The sequence below is a fragment of the Molothrus ater genome, chromosome 5 (genome assembly GCF_012460135.2).
Source record: "Molothrus ater isolate BHLD 08-10-18 breed brown headed cowbird chromosome 5, BPBGC_Mater_1.1, whole genome shotgun sequence".
Classification (NCBI taxonomy): Eukaryota; Metazoa; Chordata; class Aves; order Passeriformes; family Icteridae; genus Molothrus; species Molothrus ater.
This window is the reverse complement of record NC_050482.2, coordinates 37,310,350-37,331,427: the sequence shown is the minus strand read 5'-3', so window position 1 is coordinate 37,331,427 and position 21,078 is coordinate 37,310,350. Positions and strand designations below refer to the sequence as shown.

The following is a 21,078-nucleotide window of genomic DNA, read 5'->3' as shown; positions in this document are numbered from 1 at the left end:
ACCTACCCGACTAACTTCTATTTATGCTCAGGTGCCTTCAGAAACCCCGAGTACAGGTTTAAGGCAGCACCGAAGCACTGGGGGTGGCATCGCACCCTGACTGGCGGGCGGGGGCGGGCCCGCCCTCGCCCCGCTCCTGCCGGGGCAGCCCCTGGCAGCTTGGCCGGCGGCGTGGGGCCCGTTCCCCCGGGCGGGCGGTACGTGAGCGGGCGCGCGTACGGGGCTGCCAGCGCGAGCGGCTCCGCGCGCGCCGCCGCTCGGGCCCAACCGCCCTCGGCCAACGGCCGGCGCGCGCTCCCGGGGCGGGCGGGCGGCGCGAGGGCGCGCGCACGCGTTGCCATGAGACGCGGGCGGCGGGGGAGGGGGGTTACGTGGTGACGTTAATTCTATATGAGCGCGAGCGGCGGGAGCGCGGGTCCTTTCACCGCCGGCCGCGCGGCGCCTCCGCCTCGCTGCTCCTGAGTCACCGCCGCCCGCCGGCCGCGCAGGTACCGCCGGAGCGCGGCCGCCGCCGCCGCCCCGGGCTGGGGGTCTGGGGGGCACGGGACGGAGGCGGGGGGCGCTGGGCCCCCCGCTCTCTCTCGGGGAGGCCGTGGATGCCGGCCCGGCCTAGCGGGGCCCCTGGACTGGCGGGACGCGGGGGGCGGCGGTGCCCGTGCCACACCGGGTACCGGCCCGCGGGGCGGCCGCGCCGCGGCTCGCCCCCCGGGCCCGCAGCGAGCAGCGCTGCCCGCCGCCTCCCGCGCGTCCCTCCGCTGCGCCCCGCGGAGCGCCCGGGCCGCGCTAGGCCGGGGCCCGTGGCGTGGCCGGCGCTGGGGGGAGGCGGGTCGGCCCCGCAACACGTGGGCGCCCGAGCGGGGCCGCGCCCGGCGCGGCCGGGGACCGGGAGGGCGGCGGGGGCCGGAAAGCGGCGCGGGGAGGAGCGGGTGAGCGTCCGGCCGGGCGCGGGGAGGGCGCGGGAGGGGCTCGGTGCCGGTGCGGCGAGGGGCCCCGCGCGCTGTGTGCGCACATGGCGGAGCGGGAGCGGCGATGGCAGCGCGCCGTGGCCTTGTGCCGCCTCCCGCGCCTTGTTCCCGCTCCGTGCGGAGCCGCGGCGCGGGTGTGCTGTGCTCTGCTGCTGGCAGGGGGACCCAGAGATTCAGCCAGCGGACGGGCAGCTCCCTGCCTCAGGGTACAGTGGTGTCCGGGAGTTCAACATGTCGCTTCTCCGAGCGCCTGTTGGCTGGTATCACCCTAAATAGTGTCCCCAAGGAAGGCTGAGAAACTACCTGGAGGATTTAGTAATTACAACTGGAGCTACTATCTTGTGTTCAGCATTCGTTTAGATGTATAAAACATACTCTGTTCCATATTGAATGTTTAGGGGCCTTACACTGCCAATACTTGTGAGACTTTCAACATTGACTAAAAAACCGACCTCATCTGCTTGCAGAAAAAAACGCAAACCTTTTTTCAACCAACTGGTATAGTAATAATACAGCAGCACCTTCCACATTTTATCTCCAAGCTCTCTGCAGTTAGGTATGTGTTTGAAGTCCTATTGAGATACACTTTGACTAGTGTATCTCACTCTAGTGAGAATTTCGTGTTTTAACTCATTTGTGGAGGGTAAGAGAAGTGGGCACAGTGTCTGCAAGGTATGACAAATACTCTCCTTTGCTCAGTTCCTCTTGGGATTTTAACATCTGCTGGTAGATGCTACATTAATCAGGCAGGAGATAGTGCCTGATAATTTTAATTACAGTCATGAAATGAAACTTGACGGAAGAGTTAGGGCCTAAGGCTGTGAACTGCTGAAGGTAGTTTTGACAAACATGTTAGTAGCTTTTCAGCAGCCTTCCTGCTGAGCCCATTTTACAGTGGTACTCTTTAAAGAATGAGAGAATCACTGTACCTTGATTGAAGCAAGCTGAGTGGTTTCCAGTCTCTTGCAAATCCAGAAGTTATATTAATCCTTAGAGGAAGATAGTATTTAAAATATGCATACATGGAAATTTAAGTGATTTGGATGCTTCTGTACCAGACGGAAGTTGAGGCTGCTCAGGCTTTGAGTACCTGAAACATTGATAGAAGTGCTTAGAACAGGCCACTGACACCTGAGCTTGTGTGTATGTGTTCCACTTAGTCCTGTGAGAGTGATACATCTTAGCAGTGTTACTGCCCTCCACTTTTTCTGTGCTTTGTGACAAGTCTTGGATATCGTGTACTCCTGATTTCTGAGGGCAGAATGTGCACAGGTGGTAGATTGGTGTTTTTCAGAGCTCCTGGTCTTTCTCTGGCTTTGACAGACTAGGAGGTGAGTGTTGGAAGCACACAGAAGTACCGTGCTGCATCTGTGCTGCCAGCCCAGTGTTCCAGAAGTGCCCAATCTGCTGCAGTGCTGCCTGTTTACATGTACACAGTAATGCTCCCACCATCCCGGTGCATCATCTACCCCCTGCCTCACTCAGAAACTATTCCTGGGAGCAGGTGGGGGACTTGTTATAGTGACCTGCTTACTAAACACCCTGGAAAGGGGTGGTGTGGTTTTTTTCTTAGCTTTGAGCATGTGTGCACAAGCGAAACTGAAACCAAGGTGGTGTGGGCATGGTGTTATAAACCTCTGTTACCAGAGTTTTCACAACCCTGAGTGAGACCTGGATTTTCCAGGCTGAGGCCGTGTCCTCTAATACAGAACTCCACATCTATGTGGAAACTTTGGCTTACCCTGTACATTTGATAAAAACCTGTTTATTCACTAGGCTCCTAAAAGTTAAAGCAATGGTAACGTGAAGAGCTTGACCTATCATGGCAGAAATTGTATTCCTTCAGGGAGTAAAATAGCTTGAGGATATTAATTTCAATAGTGAAAAATTTTAGGGGAGGGAAATAAGATAATTATCTTCTATTTTCAGTTTTGGTTCAATCCTTTGGTGAAAGCCAGTTTATTCCAGTAGATCATCAGGTATAATGAATATGTCTCTGGTATCTTCACCTTTTTGCTAATGTAGTTGTAATGCAGTTCATATTCAGGTTCTTGTGAAACAGCTGCAAACATGGCATATCTCTAACTAAGGATCTGATTCTAAAGGAAACTGCAGGAATTGGACAGGTTACAGAAAATGGAGATGCAGGTGTTCTTTCAATGCCTGTTTGTTTTTCTGCATCCCTGTATGCATTCAGTGCAACTTTAGCTCTGTGATTTTCCATGAGCTGGGAGTGCTTTGGTATCTGTGAGGTACAGATAGCCATTTACACAGAAGACACAGCTTTGCAAACAGAAACAAGACTTTTTAATGCTGGTTTTATTTTAGTACAGCTGAGGAGTCTTCTGAACTGCTCTGAGCAACAGCATTCCTTTGAGCTTCTCCTTAGGGAGGTGGCTAGTAAATAATAGAGTGGAACTTCACAGTACGTGTTTAATCCAAGGAGGGGTTGTGATGATGGGTTTAATGCTTATAGGTCAGTTTTCATTTGTAAATTACTTGGCATTCAAAAGTGATTATAATTAAAGCTAATTCAATCTAGCTGATTCTCACTCAGCTCAGAGGTTAGTGCATTTCCTCATCTCCCAACATTGTTAATCTGGAGAGTAGGTCTGGTGTCATAATGCATTTGTCTAGAAAACCAGACATGCCTGGAAGGCATCACAGAAGTTGCTTGGGGATTCATTTGATGACCTTCTGAAAAATTAGGCTATTTAGAAGCAACGTGTGAGGGCTTTGAGGGCTTCCTACACTAAATGATTATATTATTTTCTGAATCAGCAAAGTTAAGGCAGAAGTAAAAATCCTAATTATTGATGTACTTGTGCGTTCAGTCATAACTTTTGACCTTAAGTTTTCAGGAAGACTTCACATATTGCAGATTAAGTCTTCAGCTGCAGTCAATTAAAAAAGTTTGCTAATTTACCTTTGATACGCCAGAATTACTTAAAAATATAAATAATTTAAGATATGAACTTCCTGAAAGATGAATCTTTGAAATGAAATGAATTTGCATCATCTGCTTAAATGGAGATCACTGCCACTACCAAATAACAAACGAGCAATGAAGAAACCTTCACCCAAAACATGAGAGATACTAGAATTAACCAAGTGTTGGAGATTCTTGTTATGAGGTTTGACAAAGTTGGTGCCTGCAATCTGGAATGGACAAACCCCTAGACTTCTAAGACCCCCAATAGAAACACAAATGTTATCTTTTCTGATCATCTGCACTACGATTGATTCAATCCACTACTTCATTTAGGTATTGTTTAATATGCAGTGTTTCAAAGAACAGAGAAGCAGTTCTTTCAGATTTCTTGTGGGATGACTTGCCCACAAGAGAAAGTTTTGGTTTAGTTCAGGCCCTCGTTAAACCTGATAGACATTGAAAAGTCAAGTTGAGGAATGCAGGGAGAGTACGTGAAAAAAAAAGTTCATATTGAAACCAAGTTTGAATCAGTTATTTTTGAACTTCTTGTTAATGTATGTATTTTTGTATCATTTCTTGTTGCTCTTCACTCAAATGCCATTAATACAAAAAAGTGAACTGCTTCTGTTGCTCAGGTATTCATGTTGATAGGCCCTTAACTGAGCTAGTTCCTCTCTCCAGTGTTGAGCAGTGGATACAGTATTTTCATTAAGGATACATTACTGAAGTGCAGGATGATCATATTTTGTAATTGTATGTTTTAGTCACCATGTATTCATTTCAGATCTTGCCATTTCTGCATGTTGAGTAGAAGTCTTCAGTGGACTTCATGCCATTACATATGTCTTTAAGTAGCAGGTTTTTGACCTTTTGAATTCTAAAGTAGTTAGAATTGCCTCTTTTTATTTGTTACTTTAGATTTCAATACTATTTATTTTGCCTCACTTGAGTCACCCTTTTAAGCAGTTGTTAAATCGCGATACTGCAGTATCTTTGAATGTTGAAGTATGAACTGGTATAGTGCTTTATGTTGTTTCTTGCGTGTGTAGGGTGGCTTTATCAGATACATGCTTGCTATGTTTGAACTGGGAGATCTTCATGACACAGTTTTACCACTATCTTCAGTGTTTTGGAGGTACCACATACTTCCATATTGTTGCCAAAGGCCAGATTGAGTGAAATTCACAAGTGAGTATTTCTGAAGATAACTTTGTAAACAGTGCTCAAGTTCCATGGTTCAAGTTCTCTGTAGCCCTACTGCATGTTTACAATTGCTTTTTAAACGGCACCTGTATTCATTTGAAAGTGACTGGCTGAAACCATAACCATGGGCATTCTTCTGTTGGGTCTCTACTGCCAGTTGTAACATCTCATCCCAATAGCCTCCAAAATGTGTTAAAATTGTGGTTGTGTTCTTTTTTTAGTGCACACTAACTTGTTGGTTGAAAACTGTGCTTTAAAGTTGGTAGTCTAGTAGTGGCCTGGCTTCCATAGAAAAAATACTGAACAGAAGCTAACAAAGAAGTTGCTAAATACATTTAGGAATTTCAGTGGCTTCTTGATTAGTGAATGAATTTAAAATTGCATTCATCAGATGTTCTAGCAAAAAGCACGCTTCTGAAGTGTGTACATTTTTTTCAGTATTTTGTAACTTTCTTTTCACAGAAGGATGCTTAGATGTTTTTGAAGTCAAATTGGATAAACTTGAATGCTGCAGCGTGTGAGTTTTGCAGATAGCAATGTAATTGCCAATATGGTTGTGTTTGATTATGTGGCCATCCAGGCAGCCAGTTAATGCTCTTTCCCATTGTTTGATGTTGTGGCACACACAAATTTGGTTTTTATTAAGCTGTTACAGTGCACCCTGCTACCTGAAGGACTTTGTTTAAACACAATTTTTTTTTATTACTTTGCCACTTTTTAAAAAACTGAATACCTGCACCAACATGAACTGTATTGGGAAATACTGTCTTAGGAAATTTCAAATATTTCTTTATATGTAAAGACTTTGATTTCAGCCCTCTAGGATGGCTGCAGTTCTTCGCATTATCCATGATGGGAAGTAAAACCATAAAAAGCTATAGTAAGTAGCTTGTTTTTAAAAAAAAATAAAAATCCTTGTTAATTTTTCCAGGTTTGGATTTAAACTTGTTACTTACCTAATAATGAAAGATTGTTCTACGTAGAAATTGTTAGATTTTCTGCTGAAGAATCTTGGCATTCGGAACAAAGGCAACATTGTGTGCTAATTACCCTATTTTTAGAACATGATCACGGAGCTCAGGTCAGCAGCATAGACAAGCATACAGATGTAGTTAAGTCCTGATTTTAATTTGTAATTGGTAGTACATCTCTTTCTTGGTATGCAGGCTCTTTTCTGCTGAAGGAGTAAACAAGCACTATCTAAAATGCAGTAAAAATACTACAGAGAGAGGAGTTCAGTATTTGTTGATTGAATCCTCATTTCCTGATAGAAAAATTAGTTCAGGGGAAGGCTTACAGTGGGGTGTTTCATTCATTACATGAATGAAAACAAATCCTGAGGTTACTAATAGCTGAGTAATATTATTACTTATATATATGATCCCTTTACTTTGTTTTGCAGAATTTTACTTTTTTCCCATCAACTGGCATTCTCATACAAGTGTAGAGCACTTCTAAGTTGAAATGTGGAAAATGTGTTTTCATGCTGTAACATGTATATGTGTATTGTGCAGAGGCCTGCAAGGACTAATGAAATAGTTGCATTGGCAAATGAAGTTGATGCCTTTACCTCAGGAGTTATTAGGGAGTGCAAAATAATACCACTTGAAGGGGAAAGAGCAGTTTCAATTGTGTTGTGTTACTTGGTTCAGCATCCTAATGTTTTTATCATGTGTATTTGTTCTCTACAGTCAGAATCTGGATTTTGCCACATTATCATAAGCCAGATGTATCAGTACAGTGTCACAGTAACTTCTAACTTGCCTAACCCTTTTCATGAGTTATAGAAGGTACTTGCCTGTGTCAGCCTGTCTCTTGACCCTGCTGATACTCGTGTAACTGAAGGTCTAACACTATACAAAGAAATGCTTTGAACAGTTTTTGACTTTACTGTCATTCGCACATTGATGGAAGGAAGGGGGTATAGGGTTATGCATAGCTGAGGAAGAACTACAATAATAAACTTTTCCAGCAAGGTTTACTTTCTCTGACTTGAAGATCATTCAGAAGAGAAACTGGCTGTTCCCTTTATGAAAGGAATGTATCTCTCACATGATGCTATGAGTGCTTCCCATCTCGGATATTTAAGCTCATGTGCATAGCTAGAAGTTGTTCTGAGTGTGTTTCGTGAAATGCCGCTTCTTGTCTGAATTTCTTGGGCTTTTCTGCTTTGTCAGGACATCTTACTTCAGCTTCTGCTAAGGATTCCTGTACATCTCCACGCCAGTTAGCATTTCTGCTGTTAACTCTGCATGTCTATGGTACATAGTGGATGAGTTGGTGCTAGCACAATAAGTTGTGTCAAAATGAAAGGATTTGAGTTACTGCAAGAGTCCAGTGTCACCTTCTTGTTACTGTATTGAGGCACCTGGGTTCCTTGCTTCCACTGACCTTTAGCTCCTTAGTCTCTTTATGCAGAACTTAGTAGCTTTTATATTAGTATTCTTTATTAGATCATACTCCTGTGTTCTGTGCTTTTATTTGGGCAGACAGTTTTAATTATCTCTTCTAGATTTGCAAACTTAAATAAATTTTGTCAATTTTTGTTCCTACATTAACAGTTAAAAATATTTTGTTAACAGAATAACTTTGTGGCACTAATAAAGGAATTGTCTCTGGAGAGTTCAGTGGCTGATAGTCTTTCATTACACAGATGTGATATGTTGATGATCTAGCACTGCACTACTCTGCTCATTTGATTGAGATTGATTTTCTTTTTTGGACCTTGAGCTTTCCTAAGAAGGCATATTTTTTCCTTGAGATGAATGATAACATGTTTATCTGTTTACCGTGTTTATCTGCTGTGTTGATCATAGAAACATGGAATTGTTTAGGTTGAAAAAGGCCTCCCCTCTAAGATTGAGTCCAGCTGTTAACCCAGCCCTGCTGTGTTCACTGCTTAACCGTGTCCCCAAGTGCCACATCAACACATCTTTTGAGCACTCCCAGTGGTGGTGATTGCACCACTTCCCTAGACTGCTTGTTTCAATGCCTGACAACCTTTTCAGTGAAGAAAGTTTTCCTAATATCTCATCTAAACACGCCCCGGCATAACTTGAGGCCATTTCCTCTCATCCTGTTGCTTGTTAACCTGGGAGAAGAGACCACTCCCCACGCAGCTAGAGCCTGCTTTTGGGTTGTAGCAGGGAGTGATAGGTCTCCCCTCAGGATAGTAATAGATACAATATCCCTTTGTTTCATGACCAGTTTTCATGCTAGTGGTAATGGATGCATGAATTTGATCTCACAGGTATAAAGGAAACACTCGGTCTTCTGCTTTATTCCCTTTTAAAATGACATTTTTAACCTGATGTATTATTCCATTGCTTCTTTTTGAAGAAGAGCTTAATTTTCTCCTAGTTACTATTGAACTGTATGATCTCTCTCATAATGACTTCCCTACCCCATGATTGCTACCATAGCTTCTACTAACAGTTTTGGAATGAGTGATGCATTTTTTGGGTTGTAGTCCCAAGACATTTGAAGTGTGAAACTCTATACCATGTACTGTGCACTTTTTATACAGTCACTCAGTTCTCACAGAATTGTTTAGGTTGGAAAAGACTTTTAAGATCACTATGCAGAGCATCTGAGCTCTTTAAAGTTACAAACTTCTGTTAAAGATTTTGAGCAAAATACCCCAGACAATTGTTTTGGCCATGTGCAGTCAAAGACTGTTTTCTAATTGATCTCTACAATATTTTAATTTTTGTTTCCTGTATTTATTGATGATGATGTAAGGAGAAATCTTACAAGTTAAGAATTTAAAGTCCTGGAATTCTAGGCAAGAACATCAGTTAGAAGTAACTTCTAGTGAATGTATTGCTCTTGAGTTTCCCAGTCTTTAGTGAGAGTTGAACTTGACTGGTATGATGTCATTTGTCTGGCACCTTTGGTTTCTGCACACAGTGCAAATAGTTTACCAGACTTAATCCTGATGATTTTTTTTAGTACAACTAGCTGTCCTCCTGTGTGAGCAATTTGTCTAGAGAAGGGGAAGAGGTGTTTCCTGAAAGGGGAGGGTATGAATTCTGTTTGTGGTGTGGTATGCTCAGAGCTGCTGAACAGCTGAGATGTGTTGTCAGCCTGCCAGCCCTGGGGCTTGTGCAAAAATGCCATTGTTTTGCTGGAGGAGCCGTGTCTCAGGAATGTCTTGCTGCCTCAGCTGACTTGCAGCTCACATCGCTGTGACCTGCCTTCCTGAGGGCGAGCGGATGTCCTGGTAATCCAATAGTGGTGTGCTTACTTGGGACATGTAAAGCTGATCTGAACAAGAAAAGGCTTCTCACCAAAGCCTGTGTCCTAGCTGTAACATGGCTGGTGCCTCTGTGCAAATTCAGGTTAGTTTCTGTGTGGATAAAGGAAAGATTAGGAAGCACTGAACACTTGGAGTTTGTATTTCTATCTTCACTTATGCAAAATCACTCAGTGAAGAAACAAAAAACCTTAAAAACTGAAAGCTCACTCATGACTTACTTGAGGATGAACACATGAACATTCTGCTTGTATCAAACTCCATTTCTTGAAAAGCATGACAGTTTAACAAGATTGTGTCCTTTAAGCCTATTGAAAATAGCAAATTGTCACACAGTTTTGATAAGTTTTAAATTTTAGGGGAATGTTGCTAATTTTTAGTAATTCTGGAGTATACACTCAAAACAGTGGGTAAGTAGTGCTGGATTAAGTCTTCCAACCTTTCGATTTTGATAAAGCTTTCTTGTGATGGCAGGCAGGCTTAAGGTACCTGTATGAAAGAGGTTTTAAATTTAAACCTATAGGAAACTTGCACTGTAGCTTGCTTTTCTGTACTTTTGCTTTCTTTTTGTAGCATGAACTTCCTACACATTCTCTTTCAAGCCCTGAAAAGATAACTGTTGCTTTTCTTCTGCATATTTTTACAATGAGCAGCAAAACATTGTAAGTAAAGCCAGTGGGTGCCTCTCTATTTGACGATAATGCAATCTACTGCATTCAAACAGTTAGTGGCTGTAGCTGTTCAAGTAAGAGGGAAATAAATTATTTTACTAAGATGTATATTTTTAAGGTTTTTTGAATGCTGGCTTTATACAGGGGTGTAGACTACCCTTTACCTGTGCTCATAAGCCTCTTCATGCAGTCAGGAGGCCTATATTCTAAGCAGTATCTTAGTCCAAAACAGTTACCTAGACACTGAGGCTTGAAGTAATACACCAGCTGTATCCAGGTTTGTTATAATCATGCATTGACAACTGGTGAACTGATATCTCCCTGGCACTACTTCAGGGAGTGATGCTAGTGGTTATGTTGCTCGCATGCCAAGGTGTAGCTGCTGTTTATGAAAGTAAATGCACCTATGAATGAACTGGGAAGGACAGCTGTGTCTTATGGAAAGTGGACTGATGGGAGTTCTATATTTAAATATTTATTGCTGGGGAGATCCTGCAAAATAAATACTGCAGCAATTTATTAGAATGCTGTTGATTGTGGTATGTAGTGTATTTGAAACTCTGAAGACTAGACCAGGACCTTGAGCTGGGCATTGCTCTGAGATAGTGGAGGTTGTTTGCTCTTAAGGAATGTGTTTTCTCAGTGCTTTTTTGCAGTGTTTTTGTTTCTGTTTGGGTTTTTTTTTAGCCAGTTGAGCTGTGTTTGCAGAGAAACTTATGGTTAAGTAAATGACAGTAAACAAAATGTGGTGCAGCTACATCTCTTCCATGCTAGTGGGTTGCACAGATTAGCCTAAATGTCTGCCAGCATAGTTTTCTTGGCAGTGCCTTGTAGTCTCCTTACTCAAGAACAGTTGTCTAGAGCTGGCAGATAATTGTCATGACAGACACTAGTATCTTCTCAGTTTGCAGAAGAACTCTTGCAACTGTGTACATTCTGATACTGAGTTGTGTAAAAAATGGAGGGAAGATTAAAGGATGGGACATGAAAAAGACTGCTGCAAGGAGAATAGGAAAAATTGGATGAGAGAGAGAGAAACGCACTAGAGGGAGGCTCTGAAGCTGACAGCTGCTTGATACAGTCTATTTTAATTTCAAAAAAATCTTTGAAGAATGTTATTCAAACTCTTTGAGTAAACTGGGCCATAGTTTACAACCATACAGTGCTTGCAGGGATTGTTTTAAGAGTCAGGAAGCAGAGGGTGATAACTGCCCATTGCAATGAGGAGAGAGAGGCACATGCTGGAGTCCCACAGGGTGCTGTAGCAAGATGAATGCCTTTAGCATGGTCAGAAATGATCTTGGAAAGAGGATGAACAGTGAAAGGATGGATGAAAGTTTGTGATGACAAGTAGTTGTTCAGAGCTGAAAACAAGGGCCCAGTGAGGAATTCAGTAACAGGAGACTGCTGGTGAAACTTCCTCTGCTACAGTTACATGGTGTACAAAAATCTTTAAACTGATCTCTGAGCTGAATATTGCAACTGAGAAACTTGAGTGATATCAGTTTACCTGCTGGTTCTGGGGAAAATGAGGACTAGTTTCTGAAATAAAAATTTGTTATGACATTGTCAAATACCTGCACTTCTGATCCAGTGTGTTTTTTCTGAACATAATTGAAAGCTATAAGTGTTTCTGGGAGAATTCTTACCATGTCATTGCTTTTTTCCAAGGTATTGGCTAATGGCCCTTGTTGGAGGTGGGATGGATGCTTCTTAAAATTTCTTAGGCATCATTTGTTCATAGCCAGTCTTGTCTTAATTTGGGAAAAAATGTTTAAATGAACTGTGGAAGTTGGTCTCTTTCAGAAAACGTCTAATGTGTTTCAGCTGCTGTTTCATCTAGCTCATTGACTTGGAGAGACCACAGGGTCTGTGCTACCATTGGTCACATATTTGTTGAAAGAACTACCTCCTGTTTTATGGAAATTAAAGCGTTTTTTGATAGGGAGAACAGAGAAAGGAATTGCTGGTCTCTGCAAGGAACATCACTGTGTTAGATTTGCAGAGAAATGTATGGGAGGCAGGTGAGCTGTGCATCTATCTTGTGCTCTTTTGCACAGCAATACTATCAGTCTTCTTGAAATGGTCCTGCATTAAAAACAAGTTAAGAGGAAGTGTGTAAGGAAAAAGTAGTATATTTTTCATGGATGCAATATTGTGTACATCAAAAATAATGCTAATTGTTACATTGCTCAAGTAAAAAAGGGACCTGTATGTGAGAGTTGTAATTGTAGTATGTTGTTTCTGTAGGTCTTCAGTGTATGCTATCTTTGAGAATGATATTCAAAGGAGAGTCTTTTGAATTGTTGTAGGGGATTGTTACATGGGTAAAACTGAAATCACAGGACAAGCAAATGTGATCTGAATAAAATGAGTCAAGAATATTGCTGTAATTCCTCTTACTGAATTGTTAGATGTTCTTTGGTTTATAGCAGTGCTGCCATCCTATTTATTAGCAAATACTGTATTATTTTTCTGAAATAGATGGCTTTGGTTCTCTAGTTTTTCTGCATATTAGGGAATTGAATCTTTTTTATTACATTCTAGATCTTTATTTGGCACTATGAAATTGTGGTCCTAAATGAGGAGGACATCAAATACCTTCTTTCCATGTAATTCTTGGGAAGTATTTATGACACCAGAAAAACTATATTTAGATTATATTTACATAAAATGTGGGAGTTTATTTCTGAAGATTCTAAGATGTTTCTTCACACTGACTGTTAATATCCTGATCTTACTGGGATTGTGTTTTTGTGTTACACTTCGGACAGATCAAATGCAGTTTTCTCTTTTTCTGGAACACATCCATGCAGCACTGCTAAAATTCCCATTTGAATGTATTGTAGGGAGTTGAAATTCCTGAAGGAAATTTCAATTTGTTTAGCTTACTGGAGAGCAGGTAAAATGGAGACTCTAAAGCATTCGTTTCCTTGCTTTCTGGGCCAGCAAATTATTCCTGGTAGTTGGAGCCTCCTGAATTACTGGCAGTTGGTAATAACAGGAGTTATTACCAACTCCTTTTCTTGTGTTTTCTTGTGCATAGTGTTGTGTTAGACTTCAAGTTACCTAAAACATCTTTTTGGAGAATATACTCCCAAGTACTGTTTTGCTGGTAGAAAATGTTACTTGTTTTATAATATATTTGAGAACATAGGTTCTTGATGGTATGCAAGATTTGCAATAGTCTCAATATTAAATGCTTCTGGTTACTGTGTATGGAATATGTTTATGATTTCACTAAGATATTTAAGAAAATTGTGATCATTCTGAGCATGGGAATTAGTCATGTTAAATAATTTAGCCTGGCACCTGGCATCATTTTTTTTGTGTGTGTGTAAAATGTTGCAATATTGTGGCTATTCTGAGGAATTACTTGGATTGGTTTTGTAAAGTTGGGATTAAAAGTGAAGCCACAAAAAGGCATCTTCATTCTCAAATTGTTTTAGCTGTAAATATGTTCTGTCTGCAATCACATGCTAGAAATGATTAAACAGTTCCCAGCACCCTTTTTGCTTCAGTTTTTCTCAGGTTATATTCCAGTTTATACTTAGGACTAATTTTCAGTCAGTGATATTAGAACAGTCCTACAGTCCAAAACTCAACATGGCGTTTTGCTAGTATTTGGTGCTTCAGTTTATGTGAGTGGATCTATAGGTTCTAAACCAGAATGAAGATTTTCAAAGTTTCTGTATGTTTTAAAGACTGACAGCTCAAAATGTGCAAGGGAGATGTGCCACACTTCAGACTATAATATATATTTATCATGTTTCATAAAGCTGACATGATTTTGTTTCTTTTAGTATTATGGCATGTGGCCATAGGGTTTATAACTGAAATCTAGTGCTTCTGTTCTTATGTGTTCTTTTTCTTTTTTTTTCCCTAGTGTTTGAAATCTAGCAGAATGGCAGACGTAGACAAGTAAGTAAAATCTGTCAATGATTTTACTGCAGCTCTGAGTGTGTCCTGTGCTGTACTTGACATGGCTGGGCTCTCCAGATACTGGATAGGCAGGGTCTAGATACTGACCTTGAGCACTGTGACAAGACCTGAGGTTTATAGCATGTGGGAGAAAAGCTTATGTTGCTCATGATAAATGGATTTGTGATCTTAATTGTAAGTAAATAAGAAAGTGGAAGAAGGCATGAGTCAACTTCCTATGTTAGTTGGAATTCTGGAGGGTAAAACCAGATAATATTGCCGATTCCTATTGTTTCACTCCACGTAGGGTTCTTTCTATACTTTGAGTGCTCCTATTTTGTGGCATTTGAAGTATAATGTAGGTGATCCTACCCACAGTTCTCAAGGCCTGCACATCTTAAGGAAGATATGTGGAGCAGAAGGAGGCTTTGACTGGTTGAAAAGAGCAGGAGATGAAGGAGTTTTTTAAGAAAGAAACTTTGTTGTTCTGGAAAGTTGCTAATTCTGTAAACTGTTCTGGGATTGTCAAATGTGAAACTTCTGTGAGGACAAAATTGGTTTTGTTTGTCTATTAAGACTTGCTTGTCAAAGGTCAAAAGATGCAACAGTTTGTTCCTACCCACATAACCTCTAGTTTAAGCTCTTTAAATTCCTTAGAGTATATTATAAAATTAACTACTTGATTCAATTAACTTCTTGTTATTGAATATTTCTAATAGCAAAGAACAGTCTGAACTTGATCAGCAGGATATGGAGGATGTTGAAGAAGTAGAAGAAGAAGAAACTGGTGAAGATGCCAACAGCAAAGGTAATGTTGAAAGCAAGAGTTTCTAAACATATGTGCTTTCTAGTTAGTGTGTTAAAAAGTTTTTACTGCAAAAAAAAATAGGAAGTGGTAAAACAATTTCAGATGGACAATTGTGTTTAAGTTCTGAAGCAAGGACTTTTTCTTTCAAATTAAGTGATTTTTATTAATTGTTTGCAGTTACTCATTGTAGTCATGTTTAGTAATCATGTTTTGTAGTCATACCAGGTTCAGGCAGTGCCAGCCCACCTGTATAATTGGAAAAGACAGGATTATTGTGGATATGTAACAGGATTATTAAAAAAATTCACACACGTGAAGTTTTGAGTATAAAAAAATTGTGTGTGTATGTATCTCTTACTTTTGATTAGTTGCTAATAATTTGCTGCTGAATTGACAGCGAAGAGAACAAATCATGCTTGTTGTTACCACTCTTGAAATTAATAAATCCTTTTATTAATTCCCCCCTCAACAAATAACATAAGCACATATCAAAATACTAGTTTTGTCAGTGCTGAACAGTCTTACTCATGCTTTGTGGGGGCACAGATGGACTCTAAAGAGCAATTAGCCAAAAGAGAAATAACTAATAATCTCTGCAATAAAATTACTTGGACTGCTGATAGTGCCATGTTTCAAGTCTGCCTGAGCAGAATAACATTAAAAATGAACATTTTGCTCAAGATGTTATAGTTCGCTAATGTATTGAAAGAAGCGTTTTCAAAACTGGATGGCAAAATTTTGGGGAACACTCATTAGCTGAAGTAATTAAATGGCATACAGTAATTAAATGGTAAGTACTCCAGGTGTCCCACAGGAGCCTAGAGATGAAAAATGTGTATTTTGAGTGGTTTCCCAGCTATTTTAGGTGAGAATCAGAGGGGAAATTATACTCTAGAAATCCTGGACAGAAATCAGATTTTATAAATCAGAAACGTATTTTGGTATTAGGGAGACTTCACACAGTTTTAAACAGTTCTTCTGCATCTGTAATTCTTGCTTGTCTAATTTTCTTTATTTTATGCACAATTCTTTCTTTCCAGATTGGTCTAAGAGATGCACTTTGTGCTTACTTAATCTTCTTTTTTAATTCAGCTCGGCAGTTGACTGTGCAGATGATGCAAAATCCTCAGATTCTTGCAGCCCTTCAGGAAAGACTTGATGGTCTGGTAGGAACATCTGCAGGATATGTAGAAAGGTACAGCATTGGTTTAGTATGAACAGAGTGTTAAAATGATTCTTTTGTTTTCTGAACAGTGTTGTCTATGGTTTATGGTCATAAACCACTGCGCTGCTCAGATAGCAGAAAAACTAATATAGTCTGTTCATAATGCATCTCAGAATTGAAGAGTTTATTTGAAGTTTCATGAAGAATCCTAATATTTAGCATTTAGTGGCTGATGTTTTCCTCTGCAGTTACAGTATGGCACACTTCTTAGGATACTTTCCTGATCCTTGGAATCTCTTTTGTGGCTTTGCCTTGATCATGAAACATCAGTTATTTAAACTATGGTCAGATGCTTGGAGGCCTGGTGTCTCTAGCATAGTAATTTTATGCTTAGACTGTAAGCGTTAGCTGATTACAGCAATGTTATTAGCACTACTTCATGTGGTTTTCTCAGTATCAAAACTTGCTATTAATTCTTGCCAAAATTTTCTGTAGTTGATCTGCATTTGTGAGGCATGCAGTAATTGCTTTCCTTTTGCACATTTGTAGTACAGTGGCTCATTTAGCAAACCAGTTCTGGCTCACTTTGGGTCAGACAGCGTGTTTAAAGACAGTGCTATTAGCTGCTGCACTCAGTGAAACAAAGCAGCAAATTTTGAAGATTAAATTTCTAAGCAAATAATAACAACTGTCTTGAACTTTTTCATATAACCAAACAAATCAATGGTGAGACCTTTCTTAGTTGTACTCAATACTATGATTTTACTTTGTTACTTAATTAATAATGTAGAACTTGTTTTTAGAAGGAAGATTTATTGCACAAATTTCTCTCATGGTTTACCCAGGTGCTTGGAATACTCTGGTTCTAACTGTGGTTGAGCCTTAGTTTAAGAGCTTGTGCTAAGGATTTCAATGTCATTGGTGAAAGTGGTTGCAGCTTTGATTTAAACTTTCTAAAGCTTAAAACAGAGTGTAAAATGTGTTGTGGTACAAGTTGGTTAACTTGCAAGGGGTCTGGTTAAGGAGAGATCAATATGTGCTTAAAAATGCAGCGTTGGTAACAGTTCTGTCACTGAATTTTTCAGCTTGCCTAAAGTTGTTAAAAGACGTGTGAATGCTCTCAAGAATCTTCAAGTTCAGTGTGCACAGATAGAAGCAAAGTTCTATGAGGAAGTTCATGAGCTGGAAAGAAAGTATGCTGCTCTCTATCAGCCCTTATTTGACAAGGTACTTTAGTGCTACTCTGATTTGTACTTTAAAGCTTCCATCTAAAATACAGCAAGGGGTTATAAAAACCAGAACACTTACTCATGTTCCAAATGACTTTGGTCTCATATGTGCCCCTTCAATTCAATTGATAAAATTTTGCTGTCCAAGTGAATATCAGCTAAGATTGAGAGAGTGAAAAGTTAAGTCTGTTCCATAGTTACCAAAATGACTTCAGTATATCAAACCTCATTTTAATTGAGCAAATGTCAGATGATACTGTAACTTTTCTGGGACTTTGGTGTTTATTTTAGTGTGTTGTAAACCTCCTAACTGCTGTATCAATCTTCTAGAGCCAGAAGAAAAGGTAGATAGTTAATGTATTACTAATTGTGTAATTTAGGATTACGAATTTATTGGTTAGGGCATTGCTTATTGCAATGACTAGGAAATTAGAAAATATTCTTGGTTTAATCTTCCAGCGAAGTGAAATCATCAATGCCATTTATGAACCTACAGAAGAAGAATGTGAATGGAAAGCAGATGCTGACGAAGAAATTTCAGTGAGTATCTTAATCAATTCTCATCAGTAATCTCAAGCTTTAGCATGAAACAAGATTCATTAAGCTGAAATTTAAAAAAAAACCACGTTTGTAATGATTACTTGCTATTAATGATGCTAATTCTTAATGGTTGCTTAAACATCCACATGACACTGGTATCAACAAAGAACTGATGAACCTTATGATGAACCTCTTAAAATTAAGGAAACCCAATATTTTTATTTTCTTAAGGATGAAATGAAAGAGAAAGCTAAGCTTGAAGAAGAAAAAAAAGATGAAGAAAAAGAAGACCCTAAAGGAATCCCTGAGTTTTGGCTGACAGTATTCAAGAATGTGGACTTGCTCAGTGATATGGTTCAGGTAGGCAGTGGTCTAGCTTTGTTTAAAGTTGCATTGGTGATTAATCCAAGTATCTTTAAGAAAGCAGTAACACTTTGATACTTTATATGTCTGTTGGAGAGCAATAATGGAACTGTTACTTGGATGTCATCTCTGGTAACTTTTCAAGTGAGAGTACAGAGCACTGAAATACCTCCCTGCTGTTTTATTTCTTGAACCTATTCTATGATACTAATGAATTTTTGGTGCTTATAGAAGTGTGTGTTAAAAGTGTATTAGACATGTCTAAAAATTGTACGTGGTGTTAGTGTGGGTTTTGGTTGTGTACTGTACTGGGGACTCTGTAACAGCCATTGTTGCCATCTGCTGGTCACGTTCATGGAAGTATTTCAGTGTTGTAACAAGGTTTTTTTCCTAAGTCAAACTTGTTCTAAACATGGCTTTTTATCTCTGTGAGGCCTTAAATCTGTGTGTAATTGAATGTTATGAAAATTAAATACACTGTGTTTTCTCTACAGGAACATGATGAACCTATCCTGAAATACTTAAAAGATATAAAAGTGAAATTTTCAGAAGTTGGACAACCTATGGTTAGTTTGACTTATTAAACAAGATTACTTTTATGTTATCTTAAGAATTATTTGTATTTTAGCAACATGGTCTGTGATAGCCAATTGTCTTGTGGAAATCATGAGAAAATATACAGCTGCTGCTTCTGAGAAAGCAGTACAAGGTCTAGTGCTAATCTTGCATCACCCTGTGAATGGGTGTATACTGAATTTAGCCTTCAGCTTCTGATGAGATTTGCCTTAACAGCTGATAACTTAGGTTTCACCATTGAATTTTGATACCTTTGGGTACTTTTTCTGTAACTGCTGTAATTTCATATATTTCCCTGGCAGAAATCAGACAGTTTTCTAAGTTATAATATTTTTAAATTTAGAAATTCTCCCTGTACATTAGTAGCAGGAAATCTGTGTGCTGGGAGATACGTCATTACTGCAAGCAGTATAATAACTAGAAAGTGCAAGATCAAGTGAATGAAAAGATTTGAAGATCTTTGTACAACTTGGGTGGCAAAAATTCTAGAATAAGTTATGCATGTATTGGAGAAAGGTGTATTCTATTGCATGTGTAGTGCTTGGATTTAGGTGTTAAGAATTTAAAGGTGTTTGTAAATAACTAAAGTTACTGTTCTGCAATTCTTTTTTTTAAGAGTTTCACATTAGAATTTCATTTTGAACCAAATGACTACTTCACAAATGAAGTGTTGACAAAGACGTATAGAATGAGGTCAGAGCCAGATGATTCTGATCCCTTTTCCTTTGACGGACCAGAAATCATGGGTTGTACAGGGTAAGTGCTAATAGATACCATTAAGGCAATATAGCAGCTTTGCCCTTAGCATTATCCAGCTGTAGAGTTTTACAGCATCCTGGGGAGGTGCTGGAAAAGATACTTCCCCTAGTAACTTGGGAACAGCTAGGTTTGATATGAGTTTTTTCATTGTTACCAATAACTTCAATACAATATAGAAAACCACAGTATTTGTATTGCATAATTTATAAGCATATATATTATATAAGCATATAAATAAAAATCTAGTCAGTATTTGTTTACAAATGCTGTTCTGCAGTCACAAAAGGTGAATTGAAATCTTTTAGTATCTTTTAGTAGGTCTGTATAGCTTTTGCTAGAATTTGTTTTATTAATATTGCTTTTATTAATATTTTTGTATTTCTGACACGCAGCATTTTGGGGAGTTTATTTCAGATTTATTTTTTATATTGCAGTTGTCCATTTTGTTTTATAAGCATTAAATGTTTACCTTTGAATTTCTGTCTATTTGAGAAATGGAAAATAGTTCTCATAATTCCAGGTTACTCTTTTTAAAAAGCTGTCACGCTGCTTTCTTAGTGAAATCTTCTGTTTTAAATTAGTTAAGTAATTTTTTCCTCTACATTTCCCTTTTTTGTGAACAGAGGGATGAGAGAAAACTATGTTGTACATAATTATTCTTATGAGTACACTTGGGCCTGTTCAGTAACTTTTGTGTTCAAGTCTCCAGTGTTCTGACTGCTCTTCTGAGTGATTACAACTAAGTTACAGACTGCATAGTCAGTGTTGGTTTTACTCTTAAATTAATCTCCAGTTGCTCATACTGACTTTTTTGCCTCTTTATTTCCCAGTCACTTAACATATTTTCCAAAGTCCTGTAAGATTTAATTTTAAATGCTTGGGTAGCTTTGATTAAACTGTTTTGTCTTCCCCAGTTTGGACTGATTGGCAAATCATGAATCTTGACAGAGTTTGGTGTGAGTTGCCACTGCTTCTATAAAAATTATTAACTCCTAGTCCTTGTTTTCTCTTGTAGCTAGAATAGCCCCTTCTTGTCCCAAAGCAACTCACTGAATTCCATTGAGTCTGTAAAAGAATCGAATCCAGGAACTTCTGCAAATGCAGTTATTTTCACTGATGTGACTTTCATTTACTTGTCACCAGAATGCTTTGACTGTTAGGGAACCCTGGAGGCATGATTTTGCTCTGTAAGTAGGATAGAGTTAAAAAAACCGAAAAAAACAAAACCCAAACAAATGAATATAACACAAGACGACAAAACCCTCACAAACAACTCAAAATCAGCCAAAACCTATGTGCTCGTTTGATGCATTGTTTTAAGGACTTACTGGTTATAATGATAGGTGTGGTGAACTTGGGCATATTACTAATATGCCCAAATATGATATTGCTTTACAATGGATGGGAGGCTCTAAAATTGGTGCAGTACTAGTTGTTGATAGAAAACTAGGCACTATTTGGTAGCTAGTGAAAATTAGCATTTCGGAGATTGAGTGGAGAAGGAAAAATTAATGGATGGAAAAAATCCTAAAATTAACCTTGTTACTCTTGTTCTCAACCGATAAACTAATGAAAAGATAGGACTAAATAAATACTAGCTTAATATGCTTTCATCCCTGCATTCTTGCAGTTGTGATAGTCTCAGTAGATACTTGTAACAGGGGAATGGTATTAAGCTGCAGGTGTTTGTG

At 39.4% G+C, this 21,078-nt stretch overlaps 1 protein-coding gene across 2 annotated transcripts in view; it reads left to right on the top strand.

Moving 5' to 3' along the window:
• Positions 1–363: 363 nt before the first annotated feature.
• NAP1L1 (nucleosome assembly protein 1 like 1) overlaps positions 364–21,078 on the top strand; it is a 28,380-nt gene continuing 7,665 nt past the window's right edge. For both annotated transcript variants that reach the window (XM_036400367.2, XM_036400366.2), the window contains exons 1-9: positions 364–488; positions 13,913–13,947; positions 14,667–14,755; positions 15,848–15,950; positions 17,006–17,147; positions 17,609–17,689; positions 17,921–18,049; positions 18,547–18,618; positions 19,245–19,384. In XM_036400367.2, the coding sequence (XP_036256260.1) occupies positions 13,931–13,947; positions 14,667–14,755; positions 15,848–15,950; positions 17,006–17,147; positions 17,609–17,689; positions 17,921–18,049; positions 18,547–18,618; positions 19,245–19,384 (773 nt within the window). In that variant the 5' untranslated portion in view covers positions 364–488; positions 13,913–13,930. The remainder of the gene's footprint in view (positions 489–13,912; positions 13,948–14,666; positions 14,756–15,847; positions 15,951–17,005; positions 17,148–17,608; positions 17,690–17,920; positions 18,050–18,546; positions 18,619–19,244; positions 19,385–21,078) is intronic.